At 53.8% G+C, this 24,948-nt stretch overlaps 1 protein-coding gene across 1 annotated transcript; it reads right to left on the minus strand.

Annotated features, from left to right (window-relative positions):
* Positions 1–606: 606 nt before the first annotated feature.
* On the minus strand, positions 607–23,974 carry CAPN1 (calpain 1). The gene is made up of 22 exons (XM_082627812.1): positions 23,385–23,974; positions 22,370–22,637; positions 22,146–22,215; positions 21,762–21,880; positions 20,089–20,222; positions 19,833–20,001; positions 18,906–18,989; positions 18,471–18,556; positions 18,037–18,111; positions 17,738–17,898; positions 7,352–7,533; positions 6,446–6,457; positions 5,448–5,659; positions 5,308–5,347; positions 4,666–4,731; positions 4,522–4,579; positions 3,667–3,731; positions 3,199–3,267; positions 2,863–2,941; positions 2,117–2,233; positions 1,769–1,827; positions 607–1,399 (listed from the first exon to the last, which is right to left on the minus strand). The coding sequence occupies exons 2-22, from the start codon at positions 22,634–22,636 to the stop codon at positions 1,373–1,375; spliced, it is 2,151 nt and encodes a 716-aa protein (XP_082483938.1). The 5' UTR covers position 22,637; positions 23,385–23,974; the 3' UTR covers positions 607–1,372.
* Between the last annotated feature and the right edge of the window lie 974 nt (positions 23,975–24,948).

The raw sequence follows: 24,948 nt of genomic DNA on the forward strand, positions 1-24,948 counted from the left end.
AGCCCCCACCCCCAAGCTGGGCTCCTTCAGTCTTTGCTCTGCAGACGCTGCCCCGGTTTGCGGCTCACCCCTCCCTACGCTGTCCCAGCCCCTCCTCTACCCCCACCTCAACCTACTCTTTGTCTTATCTCTGGTAAGAGCAGCTGGGATCCCAGAGGGGCTGGAGCAGTTTATATAAGCTGCGGGTGTCTGGGTCACAAGGGCAACTCCCCTCCCCCACCCGAGAAGACTTAAAGGAGGCTCTGTGTTCTGGGGAGCTTCCTGGGAGTCAGGTTTGCGCTAAGTAGGGGTTTGGGTTTGAGCCAGAGCCACATGGGCAGAGTGTGCAGGGAAAGAATGGGTCAGGGCTTAGAGGAGGGGGGCATGGAAGACCAGCAGGGCCATGTGGGACCTCAGCAGTATGGCCCTGTCCCTGCAGCGGGGGCCCCATCCTCCCCTCCCAGATGCCCAGGACTCTAGCAGAGGTGCGAGCCTCCAGAGAGATGGGGAAGGGGATGGAGGGCAGGGCAGGGGCGGGGGTGAGGCCCTGAGCAGTCCCTGCAGGACAAGGCTTGCTGTGCCCTCCTGGGCAGCAGGTTTAGGCAGAAACACACTCCAGAGTCAAAGGTGGGGCCGTTTCCTTTATTATTTGGGGTTTCTCTGCATGGAAACATGAGACTGCCCCACCCCATGCCCAGGTGCCTCTGACACCCCCATAAGTGGTACATCAGTCCCCACAGAGGCCCCTTTAAAATCACCAATATAAAAAAGGAGGGAGGGAGGGAGGGAAGGCCTGACCACCCCGCAGGCCAGGCCGCTCCTGGTCGGCAAGTGGGGACAGGGCTGGGGGGAATGTGGGGCAGAGGGGGGCACTGGCTCCGGCACAGGAAGGAACAGGCATTCATTCCCAGCCCTGCGGAGGACGCCCCAGCTGGGAGGGTGCTCCGCACGGCTACGTGGCAGGTGTGCAGAGCTAGTGGTTATAGTTTAAAGGCTGCAGGTGGGGTGTGGTGGGCTTGGGGGTGGAATGGGTGGCCTGTGGAGGGAGGGGAGGGGACACATCAGGATGTCCAGAGGCCTGGGGCTGTCAGCTCCCCCTGGGGCCTCATCCTGAGGCAGGAACTAGCAAAAGCTGCCTTCCCGGTTTGGCAACCAGAGGGGCTGGGGGACTCCATCTGAGCCCGTGACCAGTGGAGGCAGGGAGGGCCACACAGCTCTGCCCAGAACAAATGAACCGGGGCGGCCGGGAGGTGAGGACGAGGAGGACGAGGCCGCCTCCTGCTCCAAGGAAGGCACTTGCAGCTGGTGTGGCCTGGTGTGGCGTGGCGGGAAGGCACGGCCCGGCAGACGAGGAGGGCAGAGAAGCACAGCAAGGGGCTCATGCAAGAGCCCCTCATGCGAACATGGTCAGCTGTAACCACTGCCGGGCAGAGGGCGGAGAGAGGGGTCAGCCAGGGTAGAAACCCCAAGTCCGGCCTCCCAGCTCCATGGCTCGGGAGTCGCCATCTCCTCACCCCCTTGAGGGTAGGTGGGAGAGGGACCCTCCTGGGGGAGGGGGGCGGGGCACCCTCTTACCTCCTTGACCCCTGGGAGCCCAGGCTGCTGGCTCCTGTACAGGCCTCCAGGGGTCTGGCCCATCCTTCCCAGGACCCAGACACCCAAGCGTGTCCTTGCAGGACCCAGGTGGCCAGCCTTAGGGCTGGCGCTGAGGCCGCAGCCTCCAGCCCAGGAGGGTAAGAAAACACTGCCCCTGAGCACCTTCCCCAACCTGACCGGAGGACAGCCCTACCTTAAACAAGTCAAAGGTCACGACTCCATCCAGATCCGTGTCCAGAGTCTTGAAAAACCCTGTGTGTTCAAGAAATGATGACATGGGGCTGAGAACTCAGTGGGACCTTCAGGCAGGGCCAGGACCGGGCCCCACCTCCTGCCTCACCCCCAACTCCCCAAAGCCGCAAGCTCTCTCACCCTCACAGCAGGGGAGCAGCCCTTCCTGCTGCTCGAGAGCCCCCTCCAGAGTTCCCACCCAACTCCCTGTCGCCTGGCACTCAGCCTGCCTGGACCCCACCTCCCCGAGACCCTCGTTGGGGACGAGCTGGGGACCGAGCTGGAGGGGGGAGCCGACGGGGACACTCACGGAACATGGTCTCCAGCCGCACTAAGCAGCACACGAAGTTATCAAAGTCCACAGCCAGGTCGGGCTCCGAGTAGCGGGTGATGATGAGCTCGTAGAGCTTCTTGTTGAGCTTGAAGCCTGGCGCAGGAGAGCAGGTGAGGGCCAGGGAGGTGCAGCCGGGCCAGAGGGGGCGGAGAGGGGGACTGAGGCTGGGCAGGGTGAGCCCCAGGGCTGGGGGGCATGAAGACCTCCTGGGCAGGGCCGGGAGCTGGGCAAGTGCTGGTCCAGAGGGAGCTTGAGGACCCAGACTGTGCCAGGGAAGCAGGTGCTGGCCATCAGGGCCCAGGGTCCAGTTTCATTTGTTCTGAATGCCCTGGCCTCATCCTGACGTGGGACTGAGGATGAGCCCTGCACTGCTCCCTCTGGAAGCTCTGGAGGCCAGCTCCACTCCTCCCTGGTTGTGTGGCCTCAGGCCAGTCACTACCCCTTTCTGAGCTGCACTTTTCTCTGCTCAATGGGATAATAATTAAAGACCCTATCCTCATCAGGCTGCAGTCAGAACAAAAGGAAATGCTGATAAAGCGCTTGGCTCAGTCACCAGGAGAAAAAGGCAGTAGATGGCTGTTACTACTTCACCACCATTGCCATCACCCCCCACCCAGGGACAAGGGCTAGTGGGCGGGCCACCGCCCTGGGTAGCTGTCAGAGAAGCGAGCCAGGGCCATCTCCCTGGGGCTCCACGAGTGCCACCAGCCCTCAGGCCTCACCTGCAGACTCGATGGCCATCCGCATCTCATAGGCACTCATGCTGCCCGACTTGTCCAGGTCAAACTTCCGGAAAATGGACTGGGGGGGTGGGGGTGGGGGGCAGAGGGTGAGGGCTTGGCGAGCATCCAGCCCTTCCCGTCTGCCCAGGGTGGAGGGCTGACGAGGGTGGAGGGGAGAGGCCCGAAGGGGGTCAGCCACTGGGATATGTGGGCTCGGAGAGGCAGACCCAGGGCAAGGGCCTAGTCCACACAGCTGGTCTGGGAGCCGGAGCCCGGCCGCCTGCTGTGACTGAGGCTGCAGAGGAGGGGAGGGTGCTGCCAGCAGGGACCACCTACCAGGTAATTCCGGATGCGGTTCCACAGGATGTTGAACTCCACCAGGCCCAGCTTCCCGTTGCCATCACGCTGGGCGGCCGTTAAGAAGAAAACTCCACAGCTTAAACCAGGTACTGGGTGAGTGAGCACTGGGGACAGCAAGACGAGGAGGGGGAGGGGAGAAGCGGCAGGAGCCCGCAGATGGCTGCCTGGGGCCAGGCCTGAATCAGGGTGGCTGGGAGGGGCTCAAACAGAGCACCAGCCTCAGGGTCACCTGCAGACGAGGCCCTGCCCGCCTCTCAGTGGACACAGGCCTGTGCCTCGGGCCCCGCCCCACCCCGATCAATGGGAAGATGCCAGGAAGGAACTGGTCTGTCCACACTTGTCCCTTTCTCTGTGCTGCTCCTGGGATGGGTCACCCAGGGCTCTCCCCATGCCTCCATCCCAACCCAAAGCCCGGCTCAGGGGGCAAAAGCAAAGGGAGGATACGTCCATGAGATTCACCATGCTGCGGCAGGACTCCAGGCTGAAGCCCTTGGTCCGCAGGTCTTTGTCTGCAAGAAAAACCAGCCCCGACACCTCAACCCAGCCGGCTCCCTGGGCCTGCCCCGTGCTGGGCACACTGGTGGGACAAGGGTCCGGGAGGCACCATTCCCGTCCCCTGGTGTGTAAAATCTAGGCCAGTAGGTGTGTAGGATTGTTTCCATCATCAGAAACAAGAGTTTAAGGCATTTTAGCAGTCAAGCCGGTGTCCCAACAGGCACGGCAACACCACCATTAGACCCGAGTGAAAAGGAACAGTGCTAAATAGAAGTGAAAGAAACACAGTAGAAACGTGCAGCATAGGTGGTCACGGCAGGGGTGGGGTTTGCTGCAGGCCTCGAAGGCTGAGAAGAGCAAGAGAGGGGTTCTGGGCTGAGGGAACAGCATGGACAGAGGTCGGAGGTGAGAGGTCAGAGGCGGGGGCAAAGGGAAGGTTGCAGGGCAGTTGCCTTCAGTTTTGCACATTGGGGAGTGAAGCCGGCCACCTGCCTTCTGGGAGGAAGGGGCGCCCACACACTGGCCCTAAGGTGCTGTCAGCCGGCTAAGCTTCTAATTACACCAGGCACAGCGCTGAGGCACGGAGAACAGCAAGACGGCATGAGGAGTTTGGGAGGAAAAAGGGGGTGAGCAGGCCTCAGAAAGGTGGTGGAGGGTGCCCCACCCACGAAGACCAAGGGGTTGGGTTCAGCCCAGGGTGGGAGCCGAAGGCTAGATTCTGGAGTTTGGAGGAACGGAGGCGGGGGGGTAGGGGGGTTGGGAAGCAGGACATGGGGTGGAGGGCGGCCACTCAGGGATGCTCACGTTTGCTGATGATCCTGTTGAGGATGGTCTGCAGCTCCTTGACGCTGATCTCCATGTCCTGGGGGAAGAGGGAGGATGGCACCCACTCTGGGGAAAGGCTGCCCCTCGGTGCCCTCGAGCACCCATCCACCACGCCCAGCCTACCTCCCCTGCCAGTTGTCTGAAGAGGGATTTGAAGTTCTCATCAATCTCCTCTTCTGAGAGCACTTGCTGGATGGAGAAGCGGGGGACAGCAGGTCAGGGGTACCCCAGCCTGGCCCCTGCATGGGCAGCTGCTGGAGGCAGGGCTGGGACCACTCATCAGCTATGTGTCACTTCACCTCTGAGCCTCGCTCTTCTCATCTGTAAAATGGGAACCTGGCCCCTACTCTATCCCTGTCCATGCCTCTGTGGCCTAAATGTGGAGGGTGAAGTTCAGCTCAATGATGAACAGTGAGGCTTTGATTCCCTGCTGCACGACCTTGGGCAAGTTCCTTAACCTCTCTGAACTTGAGTTTCCCACTGAGAGGGTAATGACAGCACCCTGACACAGCTGTTACGGAGGAAACGGGGTGACCCAGGTAAAGAGCTCAGCACAGACCCAGCAGAGAGCAAGAACCCAGGGACCCTGTGCCATTATTACCACAAAGTCCTTTGCAAACTGTAAAGTGCGGGGCAAATGAGGGTTTAGTATTACTCTTACGGCTCCTGCCAGGAGGGGCTCTGAGCTGCCAGCCGGAGCCCAGGGCACAGGACACCCAGGGTGAGGGAGAGGAGGAGGGTGGCTGGTGGGGGCAGGGCACGTACCTCGTCAGGGAGATTGGCCTGGATCTGGTCGTCCAGCTCTCTGCAGAGGGTGGGGAGACAGGGGGCCAGTCAGCAGTGGGGGGGGGGGCAGGAGGGGCGTGGGGGGGGCGCAGAGAGCGGGGAGGGGGGCTTCTACTCACTGGGTCCCAGCGCTCTTCTCTGAGAAGAAACGCAGCACAAAGTCGCCCTCCTTGTTGGGCTCGAAGGTGGACGGCACCACCACATACTCCCCGGGTGGCAGGCGGAAGCGGGTGCTGACCTCCCGCAGGTTGATGAACTGCTCGGAGCGGGCCCGAGACGCGTTGGCCAGGAAGAAGTCCCGCTTCAGGTGCACGGCCGGCTGGCCCATCAGCTGGCGAGAGGGAAGGAGGGAGCGGGGGCCGCAGCTGCCCACTCAGCCCACCCTTAGGAGCTGCCCCCAGACCCAGATCCAGACCCAGACCCAGATCCAGACCCCAGGCTCCAGGTTCTGGCCAAGCAGCTGGAGAGCTGTGTCACGGCTCAGTCACCCAGAGGCTACCCGACCCTGACAAGTCATAGTACTTGTTGCCTCATCCGTAAAATGGGGGTAACAGCCCTGCCTACTGCACCGGGTAGAGGGGGAGGAGACACCATGAGGTGAATGTAGATACTGTGACACCATGAAATAACTTTTTCATTAGCCTTACCCGGAGCTTCCCCTGTGTCAGACACTGCAGGGCCTTTTACACATGTCACCTCACTTAACGCTCGTGACAACTCATTTTACAGACACTGACGCCAAGGCTTAGAGCCTAAGTGACTTGCTCAAGGGTACAGAACACTCAGCCCACTACCAACCTGCTCCGAACCAGCACCCCAGATGGCCTCAGCGTAAACAGTAAGACAGGAAGAGCCTCACGGGTGTGTGTCAGGTGGGGCTCTGAGGGCCAGGGTTCAAAGCCAGCTCCCTTACTTATTACCTGCTCTGACCCCCAGGAGGACAGTGCTTGCTCTGCCCACTGAACAGCGGGCAGGGGGGTGGGGGCACTGTGTTAGCCCCAAAATGAGGAGACTTCTTAGCTCTCTACGTGTGGGCTTGCCGCCGTCCTGCTCCCTCTGGGCACCATCGGGCCATGTGTGTTCAAGGGTGTGTAAATCCAGGCGATGCCACACCTACCTCCGGAGGGACCTGCCAGAGAGACGAGGGAAGTTAGAGATGCTTGCTTGGCCCAGGGGCAGACGCTGTGGTGTGTGCTGGGCAGTGGCCCTGAGTTCTTAAGATGAAAATGATGGGATGAGGAGACCAGGAGACAGGGTCCTGGACAGGGGCCAGTGTTGACCCAGACCTGTATTCATGCCAGAGAGGGACCCCAGCGACCCCAGGAGGGAGTCCCAGGCGGGGCCCTCTTTGTCTCTGGAATGCCCTGCACCTCAGCTCTGAACCAGAGCCTCCAGGACTGCCCCCCAGGGCGGCCAACTGCAGAGTCCTCCAGCCCAGGGACATTGGAGGTCCACCCCAATCTGCTGCAAGGGGCTGTGGGCCTGGGCTGAGGCTGCAACTGTCCTTTACCCCCACCAGGGAGATCCAGAAGTTTCTGTCTTGAATACAGTGCGTGAAGCAGGGCCCTCCATGGCCAGCCTCGGCATACATACTTCCAAGACAGGGAACTCACTACTCCTTCAGGGAAGACCACTTGCCTACTTCTTTCTGAAACTGAGTCAAAGTCTTCCTCCCAGGTGTCAGCTAAGGCAGATCCCTCTGCCCAAAAGCAGCCATGCAGCCTCTAAGGACAGGGGAGAATCCCAGAATCCTCCCCTCTCCTAGCTAAACATCTTCCTCATCCTCCATCTGCCCCACGGGCTGAATTTTAGGCCCCTGGCTGCCCCAGTCCTAGCGGAGGGCCTCAGCAGGTGCTTCCCGAAGGCTCAGTCTAGGGCTGCGTGCCTCAGGGGTGTGACTGGCCCCGGTGGCTCAGGATGGGTGGGCGCCGCCTTGTCCTCTGGCGCCCCTGGCGCCCCCGGCGGAGCTCGCCGGGAGGCCGCTTTCTCTGCCGGGTGCTGGGCAATCCGCCCGCTCTCTCACCTCGTAGACAGCAAAGCCTATGGTCTCCATGTCGCGGCCAAATCGGCGCTCCCGACGGCGGTGCTTCTGCATGAGGGCGAGCAGGAAGCTGCAGCCTGACTCCCGACCTCTGTAGTCGTCGTCGTCCGGGTCATCCGTCTCCTCCAGCCGGATCTTGAACTGGGGGTTCACCCAGAAGGTGGCTGCAGGAGGTAGGGAGGCGGGATCAGAGGAGAAGCAGAGCAGTCCCCTCAAGCCTTCCCTCCCCCATGTTTTCATTCATTCAACAAATATTACTGTGGCCACTGTGTGCCAAGTGACAGATGTGCCACAGGGACACACAGGGTCCCTGCCCTCATGAGCTCCCATTCCAGAATGAACCAGAGGCAAAGCATGAACAAGTCAGGTTAGTTAATGGAACAATTACAAAGAAAGCAAGCTGAAGCCGGGCAGGGAAGGAATCTTCGAGGTGACATTTGAGCTGAGACCTGAAGGGGAAGCCCTGGGAAGCCTAGGCAGAGGGAGAAGAAAAGACCCACACCTGGGGCTCCAGTGAGCACAGGGGATCCAGGGAGGTTGGCAGACGTTGGGGGAAGCAGGGTCGGTGATAAGAAGTGTGGATTGAATCAAAGAGCAAAAGGACTCCCTGACAGGTTTGCACTGGGAGGGGCATGATTGGATCAGGATTTTAGAAGGTGGCTGCAGGAACTTCCCTGGTGGCGCAGTGGATTAAGTCTCTGTGCTCCCAGTACAGGGGGGCCGGGTGCGAGTCCTGGTCAGGGAACGAGATCCCACACGCATGCCGCAACTAACAGTTCATGTGCCACAACTAAGGAGCCCTCCTGCTGTAACTAAGGAACCCGCCTGCTGCAACTAAGGAGCCGTCAAACTGCAACTAAGGAGCCCTGGAGCCACAGCTAAGGAGCCTGCCTGCTGCAACTAAGACGTGGCACAACCAAATAAATAAATATTAAAAAAAAAAAAAAGAAGGTGGCTGCTGTGTGGACAGTGACTTAGAAGAGGGCGAAAGAAAGCAGGCTCTGAGAGGAGGCCACTGACCTGCAAGGGCTGAGGGGGACTTGCATTTCTGGCAATTTAGTGATTCAGCTGCCTGAACAACCCTCCTGACTAAAACAACCAAGTGCTGCAAAACTTCTTTTTTTTTCTTGCGGTACGCGGGCCTCTCACTGTTACGGCCTCTCCCCTTGCGGAGCACAGGCTCTGGACGCGCAGGCTCAGCGGCCATGGCTCACAGGCCCAGCCGCTCCGCGGCATGTGGGATCTTGCCAGACCAGGGCACGAACCTGTGTCCCCTGCATCGGGAGGCAGACTCTCAACCACTGAGCCACCAGGGAAGCCCCCAAAACTTCTTCTTAAAGGCACCAATAAGTCCAGCATTTCCCCCTCCCCACATACAAAATTAACATTAATCAAAAAGATAGATAATAAGCAAGGATGTGGGGACTTCCCTGGTGGTGCAGTGGTTAAGAATCCGCCTGCCTATGCAGGGGACATGGGTTTGAGCCCTGGTCTGGGAAGATCCCACATGCCACGGAGCAACTAAGCCCGTGCACCACAACTACTGAGCCTGTGCTCTAGAGCCCATGAGCCACAACTACTGAGCCTGTGTGCCACAACTACTGAAGCCCACACGCCTAGAGCCTGTGCTCCACAACAAGAGAAGCCACTGCAATGAGAAGCCCGTGCACTGCAACAAAGAGTAGCCCCCACTCTCCACAGCTAGAGAAAGCCTGTGCACAGCAATGAAGACCCAACACAGCCAAAAATAAATAAATTTATAAAAAATTAAAAAAAATAAACGAGGATGTGGAGAAATCAGAACCTCAGGCATAGCTGGTGGGAATGTAAAATGATGCAACTACTTTGCATAATAGTCTGGCAGTTCATCAAATGGTAAAACACAGAATTACCATATGACCCTGCGATTCCACTCCTCTGGGGGGGGTGTGTGTCTGTATATCCAAGATTAATGACAACATACACCCACACAAAAAACATGTGACTGTTCCAAGTAGCATTATTTATAATTGCCAAATGGTAGAAACAACCCAATTTAAACAAAATGTGATATAACCAAACAATGGAATATTATTCAGCAATTAAAAGGAATGGAGTACTGACACATGCTACATAACATGGATGAACCTTGAAGACATTATGCTAAGTGAAAGAAGCCAGTCACAAAGGACAACGTGCTGTATGATTCCATTTATATTAAATTATTGTTGGGAACAAGCAAATTCAGAGAGACAGAAAGTAGATTAGTGGTAGCCTGGAAATGAGGGAGGAGGGGCTTGGGAGTAACAGCCAGGGGGTACAGGTTTTCTTTTGGGGGTAATGAAAAGGTTCTAAAATTGATGTGATAATGGGTGCACAGCTCTGTGAATATAGTAAAGGCCACACTGGATTTTACACTGTAAGGGTGAATTATGTGGTATGTGAATTATATTTCAATAAGGCTGTTTTAAAACATGGAAACTGGGAGCCATGAAAGGTAAATAATGCCAAAGGATTTCTGCAGACTCCTAGAGGTCTTGAGTCCTGCCTGGGCTCAGGGGCAGGAGATGAGGTCCAGTAGGAGATCACAGCCATAAAACTGGAAGCTCCGTGAGGAATGCCAGCAGCGTAAGTGTGAAAGAAAAATAAAACCACTGGGAGGAAGTGAAACATTCTCTGAGGATTTATAACCACAAGCCAGCCTTCTCATGAGCTTGCAGATTTAATTCATGCTGCCCATGAGGTCAAAAAAAAAAACCTTAAGGAGAAAATTTATTTTTAAGAGTCCTGGGTTGGGAGTATCCCAGGTGACTGGCAGAAACACTAGAGGAACTTAACTTCATTCAATAACTCAAACAACTCCTGAAGATAAACTTCTAGGTCAAAAAAGCCAAAAACCTCAGAAGGCTGAGAACCAGCAGCCACAATGGATGAACCTCATGATGGCTGAGGATGAGCAGCGATGAACAACAACTCACCAAGACTTCAGATACTGAAATTATCAGACACAGAATATGAAAGACTAGGTTTACTATACTTAAAGAAATAAATGAGATGCTTAAATATATGAGCAAGAATGAACAGATTAGAAAAAGAGCCATTAACACTTCCAGAAATAAATGTTTCAAGTGAAATTAAGTATTTGTTGGAACGATTAACCAACAGCAAAAAAGAAAATTAGTGCATTGAGAATGGATCTAAGGAAACTACCCAGAATGCAATCCAAGGAGATTCAGAGATGGAACATTTAAGAGATGTTAAGAGATCTGGAGGGTTGACTGAGGAGGTCCAGCTTACATTTGATTGGCATTCCAAAAGGAGAAAATAAAGAGAGTAGGAAGGTGATATTCTAAAAGATCATAGCTAACAATTTTCTAGAATTGTTGAAAGACATCAATCTTCATACTCAGGGAGCTCGACCAATCCAAAGCATAATAAAAAGAAATCCCCACCTCAACACATCATGGTCAAATTGTAGAATATCAAAGAAAAAGAATCTTAAAAGTGAGAAAAGACAAACCATTTCAGAAGGCATGGTAGACAATCAGACTCCCGACTCACATAGTGACAGTGGAAGCAGAGTGAAGAGTAATAGCATATTCAGGGAAGTGAAAGTAATGTCAATTCAGAGTTCTATATCCAGAGAATTGTCAAGAATGAGCACACTATAAAGGCATTTTATACAAGTACTGAGAAAGTTTATCACCAAAAGACCCTCAGTAAAAGAAATTCAAAAGGATATATTGCAGACAGACAGAAAATGATCTCCGATGAAAGGTCTCACCATTCATGAGAATAGTGAGCAAAAATACTGATATTATGTGGGTAATCAATCAAATACGGGCTATACCAAATAATGGGGATGATGATGGTGCTTAATTTAGGACAGGCAGAAAACTGTTAAGAATTAAAATACTAGCTAAAGATAGCAGATTGAACAAAGGGAGGGTGTGATCCAACTTAAATACTCTCAAGTCTTTACATTATTCAGGTGGAGGGTAAAGATACTGATCGACTAACTTTGGAACTTATTAAGCAAGCCCTTCTGTCTTCCAAACTCAGAGGGAAAAACTAGCAGAGGGACAAGAAAAAATTCAATCCAAAAGAAGGCATAGCAGGAGGGACAAATCGAAAATGCATAGTAAGTCTGCTGAAATAAATACAAATATATCAGTAATCACTATGAATGTAAATGGATTAAACTTTCCAATCAAAGGACAATGTTTTCCAAATTCAACTATTAAAAAAATCAGTTATATGCTACTTATGAGAGATAACTAAAACACTGAGCTATAGAAACGGTATAACAAGACATACCACAAAAGTACTAGCAGTAACTAACAGAAAACTGCAACAGCGTAGTAACACAGACTGAAACAGACTTGAAAGTAAAAAGAATTATTAAAGATGAAGGTGGTCACTAGATAGTAAAAAAAAAAAAGTTTAATTCACTAGGAACTTATAACAATTTTAAACTTGATGTACCTGGCTCAACATATGCAAAGAAAAAGAACTGACAGAAATAAAGGGAGAAATTGGCAAAGCTAGTAAGATGGTGTGAGATTTTATTATCCCTCTTCCAAGAATGGATAGATTAAGCAGACAAAGTAGTCAATAAGTTTGATATAATGAACAATTATAGAAGATTCCCCCTAATATTCAGAGAACAGTATACTGGTCAAGAGAACAGACTCCAGGTTCACACTGACAGGGTTCAAATCCCAGCTTTGCCACTTATTAGTGACTTTGGCAAATTACTTAATCACTGTGTCTCACTTTCCTTATCTGTAAAATAAAAACTCACCACATGCTGGGCCACAGCACCAACTTCTGTTTATTTCAAACCTATGATCTCATATAGATCATATTTTCTGACTGCAAGGAAATTAAGTTAAAAATCAACAATAAAATAATAACTGGGAGGTTTGATTATTGATTCAATCTCTTAAGTGTTACAGGTCTATCCAGATTTTTTATTTTTCTTGAGTCAATTTTCGTAGTTTGTTTCTTTCTAGGAATTTGTCAGTTTCATCTAGGTTATCTAATTTGTTGTCATACAATGGTTCACAGTATTTTCTTATAAATCGTTTATTTCTGTTGGGTTGATAGTGATGTTCTCTCTTTAATTCCTGATTTTAGTAATTTGAGTCTTCTATCTTTTTTCTTGTTCAGTTTGGCTAAAGGTTTGCACTTTTTGCTGAGCTTTTCAAAGAACCAAATGTTGGTTTCATTGATTTTTCTCTATTGTTTCTCTGTTTCATTTATTTGGCTTTCTTCTGCTTGCTTTGGGTTTAGTTTGCCCATTTACTAGTTTCTTAAGGTGGAAAATTAGGCAATTGTTTTCAGTTCTTTCTTTTTTAATATAGGTACACAGTGCTTTGATTACTATTCTATGTGATTTCTCATTTACATTACTATTTCTTTTGATAAACTAACTCATTCTACGGGGCCAGCATTACCTTGATACCAAAGCCAGATAAAAACATCACAAGAGGGCTTCCCTGGTGGCGCAGTGGTTGAGAGTCCGCCTGCCGATGCAAGGGACACGGGTTCATGCCCCAGTCTGGGAAGATCCCACATGCCGCGGAGCAGCTAGGTCCCTGAGCCATGGCCGCTGAGCCTGCGCGTCCAGAGCCTGTGCTCCGCAACGGGAGAGGCCAAAACAGTGAGAGGCCCGCGTACCGAAAAAAAAAAAAGAACTACCATGACATCCAGCCATTCCACTCCTGAGTATTTTTCCAAAGAAAATGAAAACATTAATTCAAAAAGACAAACACTGGATGATTTTGTTTATATGTGGAATCTAAAAAAAACCAAACAAATGAAAAAACACAGCTAAACAGTAACAGAGTCAGAGATACAAACAGATGGTTGCCAGAGAGGAGGGGGAGAGAGAGAAGACAAATAGGTAAGAGAGATTAAGAGGTACAAACTTTCAATTACAAAACAAATGAGTCACAGATATGAAATGTACAGTGTGGGGAATATAGTCAGTAGTTTTGTAATATCTTTGTATGGTGACAGATGACAACTAGATTTATTGTAGTGATCGTTTTGAAATGTACAGAAATATCGAATCACTATGTTGTGGACCAGGAACTCACATAGCATTGTAGTTCAATTATCCTTCAAAAACAAACAAACTCATAGGAAAAGAGATCACATTTGTGGTGATCAGAGGCAAGGGGTGGGGGCAGAGGGAACTGGATGAAGGGGGTCAACAGGTATACATTTCCAGTTTTAAAGTGAACAAGTGCTAGGGATGCAATGTACAACACGATAAACAGAATTCACACTGCTATACGTTATATATGAAAGCTGTGCAGAGAGTAAATCCTAAGAGCCTGAGTGCTCATCACAAGGAAAAAATACACTTTTTCTATTTCTTTAATGTTGTATCTATATGAGATGATAGATGTTCACTAAACTTACTGTGGTCATCATTTTATGATGTATGTGAGACAATTCATTATGCTGTGCATCTTATACAGGGCTGAATGTCAATTACATCACAATAAAACTGTAAAGAAAAAAAAGACGTCATAAAATAAAGTCTAGGGGCTTCCCTGGTGGCGCAGTGGTTGAGAGTCTGCCTGCTAATGCAGGGGACGTAGGTTCGAGCCCTGGTCTGGGAAGATCCCACATGCCACGGAGCAACTGGACCCGTGAGCCACAACTACTGAGCCTGTGCATCTGGAGCCTGTGCTCCGCAACAGGAGAGGCCACAACACTGAGAGGCCTGCACACTGCGATGAAGAGTGGACCCCACTCGCCACTACTAGAGAAAGCCCTCACACAGAAACGAAGACCCAACACAGCCAAAGATAATAAATAAAATGTGACACCTTTATTAAAAAAAAAAAAAAAAGAAAGAAAGAAATAGGTTTGCTATGGGCTGTGGAGGGTACCTGCCAAGCATTAAGGATGGAGAAGTAATCAAGGGCCAGGTAATGGATGGCATTAAAAAAAAATAAATAAATAAAGTCTAAAAATAAATCCAAAGAAAGCAGAGGAATAAGATAACAAGCAAGAAAGCAAAGATTAATAATATAGAAAAAATACTAAAAAGGATCAATAAAGTAAAAAAATCATTTCTATTTAAAGACTAATATTGACAAACCCCTCGCAGGATTAATAAAAACAAAAGAGACAATGCCAACAAGCAACATTATCAATAAAAGAGATGATATCATTACAGAAGAGGTATGGTATATTAAGCATGACTTCACGCTAATAACTGTGAAAACAATATGCAAAGGATAAACTTCTAGAAAATAAAACTCATCAAAATAGTCTCAAGAGGAAATAGAAGACCTGAATAATTCAATCACCATTAAAGATACTCAATAACAAAAGTTAATGTTCACACAAATAAAAGAGCGGGCCTGACAGCTTTATAGACCAGTTCCACCAAACATTCAAGCAAAAAATCATACCCACCTTATGCAAACTCTTCTAGAAAACAGAAAGAGAAAACATTTCCCAGTTCACTTTACCAGCCCAATACAGCAGCAATACCAAAACCAGACAAGGTAAGCATGAGAAAGGAAAACGACAGGCAAATCTCAATCATGAACATGGATGTAAAATTATTGTATAAAAAAAGTTATGTCATGACTCTGTTGTTTCTATCTCAGGAATGTAAGGTTAATTTGATATTAGAAAAGTGATCAGTGTAACTTACCTTTTTAACAGATAGAAGAAAAAAGCTAATCTAATAATAAAGTATTTAATAACATTAAGCTTCGTTAATCTGATAAAAGGTGCATACAAAAATGAAAACAAGGGCTTCCCTGGTGGCGCAGTGGTTGAGAGTCCGCCTGCCGATGCTAGGGGACACGGGTTCGTGCCCCGGTCCGGGAAGATCCCACATGCCACAGAGCGGCTGGGCCTGTGAGCCATGGCCACTGAGCCTGTGCGTCTGGAGCCTGTGCTCCGCAACGGGAGAGGCCACAACGGTGAGAGGCCCGCGTACCGCAAAAAAAAAAAAAAAAAAGAAAAGAAAACAAGGGGCTTCCCTGGTGGTGCAGTGGTTAAGAATCTGCCTGCCAATTCAGGGGACACGGGTTCGAGCCCTGGCCCGGGAAGATCCCACATGCCGTGGAGCAGCTAAGCCTGTGCGCCACAACTACTGAAGCCTGCGCACCTACAACCAGTGCTCCACAACAAGAGAAGCCACCGCAATGAGAAGCCTGCGAACCGCAACGAAGAGTAGACCCCACTCACTGCAACTAGAGAAAGCCTGTGCACAGCAACGAAGACCCAAAACAGCCAAAAATAAATAAATAAATTTATAAACAAAAACAAAAACCCAGAGTAGAAAAGTTTTTAGTGATGAAATCTACAGTCAACATTTACTAGTAAAAACTTTTCCTTTGAGAGAGGGGTAATACCAGGACATAGCCAGTGCTAGTCAGCATGCTGCAGGCCTGGCCAGCACACTAAACAAGAAGATGCAACAAAAATAATAAGAATTGGAAAAGAAACAAATTCATCACTATTCTCAGGTGCTATACTGTCAGTTAGAAAAGCAAAAAGAATCTACAGAAAAATGAGTAAAGTTAATTACAGTTTAACAAGTTTGCTGGATACAGAATAAACTTAAAAGGTCAGCTGCATGCTTCAGTATCAGCAACTACTTGGGAGAGGTAATTTTAAAAGAGATACCATTTACAACAGCAGCAAGATGATAATGTATCTAGGAATAAATCTCAACAGATGTATAAGCCCTTTATGATGAAAGACATTAAAGAAGGCCTAAATAAATAAAGAGATATACCACATTCTTGGATAAGAAGACTCAAAATTGTAAAGATATCAATTCTCCCCAAATGGGTCTGCAGAGTCAATCCAATTCCAAAGTAAAATCTCAAAAGGGCTTTTTGTAGGACTTGGTAAACTGATCCTAAAATTCACATAGAAAAAAACAAAAAAAGCAAAGAGCACGAAGAGCTAAGAGACTCCTGAAGAAGGAATTCATCCTGTCCAATTTCAGGACCTATAAATCTATAGCTACTAAACCAATGCACTCTTGGCAGTGGGATAGGCCAAGGGACAGAAAAGCAACTCAGAAACAGACCCGCACATACAGTGGGAACTGTATGACGGGGCTGGTGTTGCAGGGCAAGGATGGACTTCTCAATAATTGGTACAGGGAACAGTGGTCATCTGTTTGGGGAAAAACTGAAATTAGATCCCTGTGAGGGAGAAGAGTGCTTGAAAACAGAGGGCTGTGAGCCAGCCTGAGAACTGCAAAGGGGGCAGGTCATGAGAGCAGAGCTGCAGTGGTGGACGCGGCACAGCCGAAGCTGGCCAGTGACACGCTGCAGCACCGGGGTGGGGTGGAAGCTGGACTGGAGGGGGTTAAACACTAAACTGGAAGCGAGCAAGGAAATGCCGAGGGCTGCACTCCTGAGAAATTTCACTTTGACGGGGAGCAGAGAAATGGGCCGGGGAGTGGGTCGAGAGACGGCGACTGTTCTGAGGCAGGCAGTTCTCTCATCACGACACGGAGTGAGAGGTGACAGATGAAGGAGCGGGAGGCTTTCAGAGTGAGGGAGAAGGGAGTCTGGAGCAGAGGTGGGGGGTCCCCACGAGCAGGGACAGTTCTCCCACTGTCCCAGGCGGCAAGGCAGCAAAGGCGGGCACAGGTCCAGACAGGCTGGGGGATTTGGGGGTGGGAACGGGACGGGTGTCCCATGAAATCAGATGAGAGTGACAGTGGAGGCAGGTCTGAGGAGAGAGTGGGAACGTACTCATAGGAGCTGCTGGGGTCATGCAAAGTGCACGACTGAGGTTTGTGTCTGTGAACTTACAGGGAAAATGCTGCCCCAGGTGTGTAACTTCTCTCCAGGCACAGTCAGCGGTTCTGGAGCCGGTGGAGAGGGTTCAACTAGGGTTATGGTTGTACCAGGGAAGAGGAGCAGAGGGACCCAGGGGCCGGGAAGCTCGAGCGTTTGCAGGGGGAAGATTAAAATGGTGACTCCAACCTGGTAAGGATGAGGACTCTAGCCTGGCAAGAAGACAAGGCGAGATGGGAGAGGAAGGATACCCCACGGATCTAGACGCCCAGGGAAAGGTGACAGAGAATCAAGGAGGGAGACAGTGGGCCAGGAGGAAGGTCTCAGAATGAGGAGTGACAGGAAGGTGGCTGGACAGCAACGAAGCCTTCTCCCCTTGTCAGCACTCTGGCTCAGACCCCAGCAAGGGAATCAAATGTGGCTCTTTGGAATTTACAAGGACATTCAATATTTCATCCTCAAAGCAAACTCGCGAGGTCAGCACAACTACCCCTACCTTACAAGCGAGGAAACTGAGGCTCAGAGAGAAGACATGTCCGGGGCAGCACGGCCCAGACCCCGCCCCCCTGTGCCCTCAAGGCCAGGTCACCTGGGTAGTTGCGGCAGCCCCCCGCGGTGCTCCCCCGCCGCCAGGTGCCCTCGTACAGGGTGGTGTTCCAGTTGCGGAACCTCTGGCTCTTGAGTGTGTCGGGCGTCAGGTTGCAGATCTCCAGGCGGGTGAACTCACGCAAGAAGTCTCGGAAGGACATCCTGGGAGGTGTCGAGGTGAGAGGTGAGCCAGGGCCCCCAGCCAGGGCACCGAGGGACGTGGCACGGCTGGGTTTGGGGGGATTGGGAGCTGGGGTGCCTGTCCCCAAGAACGGCCAGACTGAAGAGGGGGCTGCTCACCAGAACTCCCCGTCCTCCATCTTGACCCGGAGCTGCTCCCGAACATAAGGGTCTACGCTGGTCCACTCCGGGGAGCTGTGGGGAAAGGGCACTGCCAGGGGCAGCCGGCCACTGACCTGCCCAGCCTCTGTCCCCGAGGCCTGTCCTCCCCTGGCCCGGGTCAGGAGGCCTCCTCCAGGCCAAGTCCAGAGATCCCAGTCCCAGGGGTTGTCTTACAGGGGCCGGGTCAGATGCCCCGAGGATGCTCACAGGCTGGGCACAGAGGCCCACACAGCCTGAGCTCTGTCAGGGCAGCCCTCAGACCCATTCGCATGCAGATGGGCCCCTCTGTCCAATCCCGAGCCCACCCTGGGTTGGCAGAGCCCCCAGCAGAAATGCCAGTGGCACTGAACAGCCTCCCCCAGCCTCCCTGGCCAGTGTCCGCGGCCCCTCACCCGTCACTCCAGGCTCCTGTCCACTCCACCTCGCCCCAGGGGTTCCGCATCCGGATCAGGTTCACCATCTGGCCCCGGTAATTCACCTGTTCCCCAGAGCTCCCATCAGTGCCTGCTTCTGGAACACACTTTTAGCACCCCTTCCCTCCACCTCACCCTCGCCGAGCCCAGCTCAGCACCCAGCACCCACCATGGGAAGAACAGCTGAGAAGCCTGATGGGGAATAACCTGCTGAGGAAGGCAGCTATGTGCACAAACTAGAGTAAGTCAGGGTGGCACAAGATAAACATCTCTGGATGAGAGTCCCCAGGAGATAGAAAAGGTGCTGCAGGAGGTCAAAGGAAGAGTCGGCCTCTCCCACAGCCCTGGCCACGGGCCAGAGAGACTAGGAAGCAGGAACGGCCCTGAAGGGAAGACCTCCACGAGGAGAAGTACCTGCTTGGCCCCGGTCACAGAGTAGGCGTGGCCCTTCACTAGCTTCTTGAAGGTGACAGCCTCCATATCCAGAATGCTGGAGATCTGCAGAAAGACACACATACTATGGCCAGTGTTCCCATCCCTGGTCAGGAGATGAGCCCCGAGTCTTGGCGTTCCCTTGCACACACAACAGCTATGGAAAGTGACAGGCAGGTACCCTGACCCCATCTCAGCCCCTGGAAGGGGTGCTTCCTGCTACTCCACCAATGTTACCACTGGTGGCAGGGCCTGGGCACCCCACTGACACTGCTTTTGGCCAGAGCTGGCCAGACTCTGCAAACATGCATGAACACATACATACAGGCATGCATAGCCCCTGGCCTCACCACAGAGCCACGAGGTCCTCAGAGGACCTCGTGTGGAGGGACACAGTGAGGCGGAGAAGAGGGCCGAGAACAGACTAGAGTCGGGTAGGACTGGGGAAGAGCATGGGGGCGGGGTTAGAGTGGAGGAGGCAGTGATGGTGGGGGTGGAGGCTGAGATCAAGGATGAAGGAGGTCTGAGGATGAGCCGTGGGAACAGAAAAGCAACTGAGGGAGTGAATGGAGTACGGGAAGAAGCGGGGGCTCATGGGAGCCGGAACTAGAAAGGAGCTGAGGTCTGAGGCTGCCAACTGGAGAGCAGACAGGCAAGGCCTTAGACGACAGGAACAAGGAGCTGAAGTCAGGAAAACAAGCTGAGGTCTGAGGTTTTGGGGACCAGGATGATGCCAGGCATGGAGGTGGAAGATGGGACTGAAGTGATGGGTGAGGCTGGGTGAGGATCTGGGGATGGTGTGAGGTGAAGGATGGGGTCTGGAGCCAAGCCTGCAGCGAGTCTGAGGCTGGGCTGGGTAGGGAGAGGGAACCACTAGGAGACTCAGGTCACAGGATGGAGCACACTCACATCAATGGAGCAGCCCAGCAGGGAACCTCGCTCCAGCGCCTTGAGGATGATGCTGTAGAGGTCGCTGGGCGCCTTCCGCAGCTCGTACCATTCGGTGACCCCACCTGTGAAGTCCTCAAAGCCCTCGGAGGTGCTGCCTCCTGAAAGGGCCTCGTAGCTGCCATTCACCCTGTGGGAGGCCCCGGTCAGCGCTCTGTACCAAGCGGGACCCCACACTCTGGGGGTGGCCTGGAGCTCTCGCTGGGCCCCTACTCACTTGGCATAGGCCTTCTCCAGCAGGGCACTCCAGAACTCGTTACCTTGGGCAGAGTGCACGAACACCAGCTTCCCGTCCTTGGTGGGCAGCAGGTCATCCACCACCACGTCCACCCAGTCCCCAAACTGCCACAGCTGGGGGAAGAGGAGCACAGTGAGTACCTGCTTTGAGATCCCCCGGGCCTGAGCTCAAGCCTCAGCAGCTCTCCCACTTACTAGATACCTGATTCTAGGTCATATAATCCTAGACACGGGATCTGAGCAAGTTATCCTCTCTGAGCCTCACTTTCCCTGTCCACAAAAGGGAACAGCAATGCCTTCCTCATGGGAAAACTAAAGAAGATTAGGAAGGCAGTTTTTAGGGCAGCATTGCTGATATTTTTTGAAACAGACCAAGGTGCCTTTTTAGGTATGGAGAGGTTGCAAAGCCCTTGGGCCTTGGCTCTCCCGGACCCTTTTAAGGCCATGACCCCTGCCTTTCCCCCTCCCCATTCTAGGCCATGGGGGTGGGGTGGTGTGTGTGTGTGTGTGCGCGTGTGTGTAGGGGGGGTTGCGGATACCTATGTAAATTAGGTGTGGAATGAAAATGTGTCATCCTGATCCTTCAACCACAAGGTGGACAGCAAACCGCAGGGTTTGCTTCATAGATGCCTTGAGGGGCAAGTTTCCCAGAGAGGTAGGAGTCGGCCCACCGAGGCCAAAAGTGACTCAGTCCTACGGCACTGTCATTCGGGGCTGTGTGTGTGCGCGCGGGGAACAAGGGGGCGAAGGGAGGAGGTACGCCCACCGCACTGTCTGTGAGGGAGTGAACGGGCCAATCAGAGGCCGGGGAGGAGCGGATTGGAGGAGTGAGGGGAGAGGATGGGGAAAGGGCGGTGAGGCCACGCCCCGGTGGGCCAACGCTGGCAGGTGCCACACTTGGCCAAAGTAGTTGTCACCGCACGGTGGGTCCTGCAAGTCAAGCCGTAGGCGCCGAGGCTGGTGAGGACGAGGTAGGGCAAGGGGCTCCCTGGCTAGGTGGAAGGAGAGGACACTGGGGCCAGAGATTCTCATCCAGGCTTCCTGGGGGTGTGTCTCTCCCAAAACCAGCCTACTGAGAATTCATTAGTGTGATTCGAAAAATGGGCCCTGTGCTCAAACAACATCAGGAAACGCTGGTTTAAATAGGCTTAATCCCGAGTCTCTCTTTTCTGCAAGGCTCTCTAAGAGGCTGGCGATTGCCAAAGTGCAGGCGGAGTCGGGAGTGGGTGGGTGGGTGGACTGATGCCAAGGGTGTAGATGGCCACATGTGCTGGTCGGTTTTCCCCGGCAGAACACTCTCTGTTTCTCAGATAGGGAAACTGAGACCCTGAGGAGGAAAAGGAGTTGTCCCACAGGATATAACACAGAGATCTTTCTACTCTTCTAAGCACTTTTTCCCCCCGGATGTGCACAAGCATCCAGGAAAACTGCCAGCCGAAATACCTGCCCAACCGTTTCACACATGACAGATTTTCACACATGACAGATCAGAGATGGAATCAAGAGGTCAAATACAATACTTTCGAGAGGGAGGACTGGCCCTGCAAGGTGTGGCCCTGAGCCACCCTAACTTCAGTGTCCCCACCACCTCCAGTGCCTGCTACCCCTCTCTCCCTCACCCCCCTTGCCCAAGGTGCATGTGGGGCTCCTCACCTGGAAATGGAAGATGCCGACATAGCCATCCTGGAAGCTTTGGCCATGTGGAACTACTCGGTGCAGCAGGGTGTCATTGAGGGTAAGGGAGGCGATGGCTGCCAGGAGCCAACAGTCCCCTGGGATGGGAAAGAGCCACGTCAGGCCTGCTCTACCAACCTGCGCCCAATGGTGCACACGAGCGCCATGCTGGGGAGACGCTGGGGTTCCCTGGGCAGAGTGCCCCTCAACTTACAGAAAAGACCCAGGAATCTGGGCAAACCAGCCCCAGCCCTGATAGCCAGAGCCTGCTTGGGCTTGCAGAAGGGAGGGGCTGAGGCAGAGCAGGAGGAACGGGTACAGGGAACCACTTCGGAAAAATACTCAAAACGCCCCAGGGCCTACCCAGTGCTCCCTGGCAGATGTCTGTACGGGTGGCTCCATCCACGATGAACTGGGGGTTTGAGAACAGCTCCTGCAAGAGACCCAGAGTCCTGTCTCTGGGCCAGCCCCTCCTAGAAACTGGAACCCAGGTATCCCAGACCCCACTCTAGGGACCTGGAGTCCTATTCCCACTCCTCACCCCGGAAGGGTGTAAACTGAATCCCACCCAGGGTGGCCCCTCTCACCGTGGGACGCTTCCACTTGATGCCATAGGTTTTGGAGGAGTTAGGGCCCAGGTCCTTGAAGCCCAGGCTCTGGGGCACTGGGGGGAAAGCCTCATCACGGAAGAGGGCCCCCCTCTGCAGGCAGTGAGCCCGCAGCTGATCATAATCCTGGCCCAGGTACTTGATGGCGTTTTCATGGCGGCCCAGGCCCAGCTCCTTGGCCCGCTGCTTCTGCACTTGTGCAGACACCCCGGTGCAGTACACCGGAATGATGACCTCCTCAGCCATCCTGTGGGACAGATGGGCCTGCTCAGAACCCAGGCCTTCCCAGGACTAGAGCTGGGGCTCCTGTCTGCTAACACTGCCCTCCAGCCCGCTGCCAGCCTTCCTCCCCACACCTGGGGTTTCCCCCCTTCATTGTTCCTCTCACTGAATCAGGGCTGCCACCTCCCTTTGCTCCCAGAACCCTGGAGAGGGGGCTTCCCATCCCCCCAGGTATGCTAGCCACCATCTCCCTACCCCCACCCAGTGCTACCACCTCTCTTTTCCCAGATGCCCATTGTCCTGGGTCTGCAGTCCTGTGGTCGGCCAGTCAGGGTGGGGAAGGGCGGAGCCCGAAATAATAACACAAGGAACCAAGACGGTGGGAGACCCCAGGGAAGGCCTCTTTGACTGTTTGCCTGCCTGTAACCCCCCTCCTCAAACTAGCCGAGCTCCTGTACACTGGCCCCTTTCCCTGGCTTGGGGGCTGAGTACTCCAGGCAGTCGGGGTCCCCCTCCCCAAGCTCCTGAGACAGGTTGAATGATCAGGGTTGCTGCGCCTCAGTCCTTCCCCTCCGGCCCTCCTCCAGCCCAGCGCAGCCCGGCCCCTGCGGGCAGTGAGCAACGCAGGCTCGGGTGGGCGCCAGAGCTGTGCGGCTTCCCCAGCCCCCGCCCCAGTCCCAGGCACTCAGAGAGCCCGGGGTAGAGGTAGCCCCTCAGCCCGGGAGCAGTGGCCAGGCTCCAGGAACAGCGGCCCGGGCACCCACCTCCTTACCTGGGGGAGGAGTGTTCGGGGGGTCGCTGCGGTCCCTGCGGCTGGCTTTCCCGGTGGCAGCTGAGGACAGGGCCCAACCAGGAAGAGCGCTCCTCCCCGCCCTCCTCCCGCGGCCCCTCCGCCCTCCTCCCTCCCTCCCTCCTTCTGCCCCTTCTCTTCCTCCTCCTCGGGCTCCAACCCCGCTTCCTCTCTGCCCTTCCTTATCTCTCGGGCACCTTCTCAGACTATCTCTCTAACTCACGGCGTCTCCCCGCCCCTCCCTCCGCAGACGCCGGGCCAACTGCGCGAGAGGACAAATTAGTAAAAGGCAGAGTTGTCCCCGGGGAGGGGCCAGCCCCAGTCTGGGTGGGGAGGGCTGGGGCCCGGACGGAAGGGCACCGCGGGGGATGGGGAGGGAGAGGACAGGACAGGCGGTATTTTTAACCAGGGGCAACAGCTCGAGTTGCAGGGCCGGGCGGCCCCACCCCACGCGGCGCCCCCAGAGGGCATTCCCGGGAGTCCGGCCCGGCAGCGCCGCCGCCCGCAGCTCGGGTCCGTCCCCCCGGCGCCCCTCCTCCGCGGGGCCGCAGCTGTCCCTCCGCCCCCGGCCCCGCGCGCCCTAAGCGCGGGGCCGAGATTACCTCGGGCTGAGGCAGCTGCCCGGAGGAGGGGCCGGGCTAGCAGCGAGCCGACCCCTGCCGGACGCTCTGCAAAAGGCAGCCCCACCCTGCCGGGTCCTCGCCGCAGCCTGGCTCCTGGTCAGGGCCGGCTCCCCCCACCACCTCACCCACGCCACCCTCGCGCCCAGGGGCGCAGGCTCCGGGCGCCGCCACCCCGCCTTAGCGGCTCCGGGCGCCGGGCGGGGCTCGGGGAACCGGTCGCCCACGCCCGGGCTGGCTGCGTGACCTTGGGTGAGTCCCTGCCCCTCTCGGCCTTAGTTTCCCCATTCGCTCAGCGACTGTGATGAAATGAGGAACTGTGGAAGCCCATCTTTCTCTTGCTCTCTGAGGTTTCTTGAAACTGGAAGTTGCGAGGCCGGCATCCCTGCCCTCTCCTCCAAGCCCTCCCTCTCCCATCCACCTGGGAATGCCCGTGTGCCGCTTTACCCAGGAGGTGGCGGGAGAGACTGCGAGCAGGACAGTAGGCCCACCCGGGACCCGGAGAGACCCCACCTCCGGAGATGCAGAAGGTGGAGAGGCGAGAAGCAGGAGGGAGGGAGACTGCAGCGGTCCAGTCCCCCAGCTCAGGGCTTTTGATTGACCTTGGGGGCCCCGACCCAGCAGGTCAAAGCCCTTATATGATGTACACACAAGCATTTTGTTGGGGAAACAGTGCATAGCCTTCCTAGGATTTGAGGGCCCATGACCCCAAGAAGGTTAAGAGCCACTGATCTAATCTGACTCCGTTCTCCTACTTTATAGATGAGGAAAACTGAGGCCTAAGAGAGTGTGACTTGCTCAGCTCCTTCAACTGGTGAGTCAGGGCTAGAACCAGCTTCTGAGCTCTTTGCTCTTCACCACTGGGCATTAATGTGTCCAATCTTGACTAAACCCCCGACAGGTCTTTGCCTAACAGAGACCCATGA

Source organism: Mesoplodon mirus (genome assembly GCF_964341445.2).
Source record: "Mesoplodon mirus genome assembly, chromosome: 7".
Lineage (NCBI taxonomy): Eukaryota > Metazoa > Chordata > Mammalia > Artiodactyla > Ziphiidae > Mesoplodon > Mesoplodon mirus.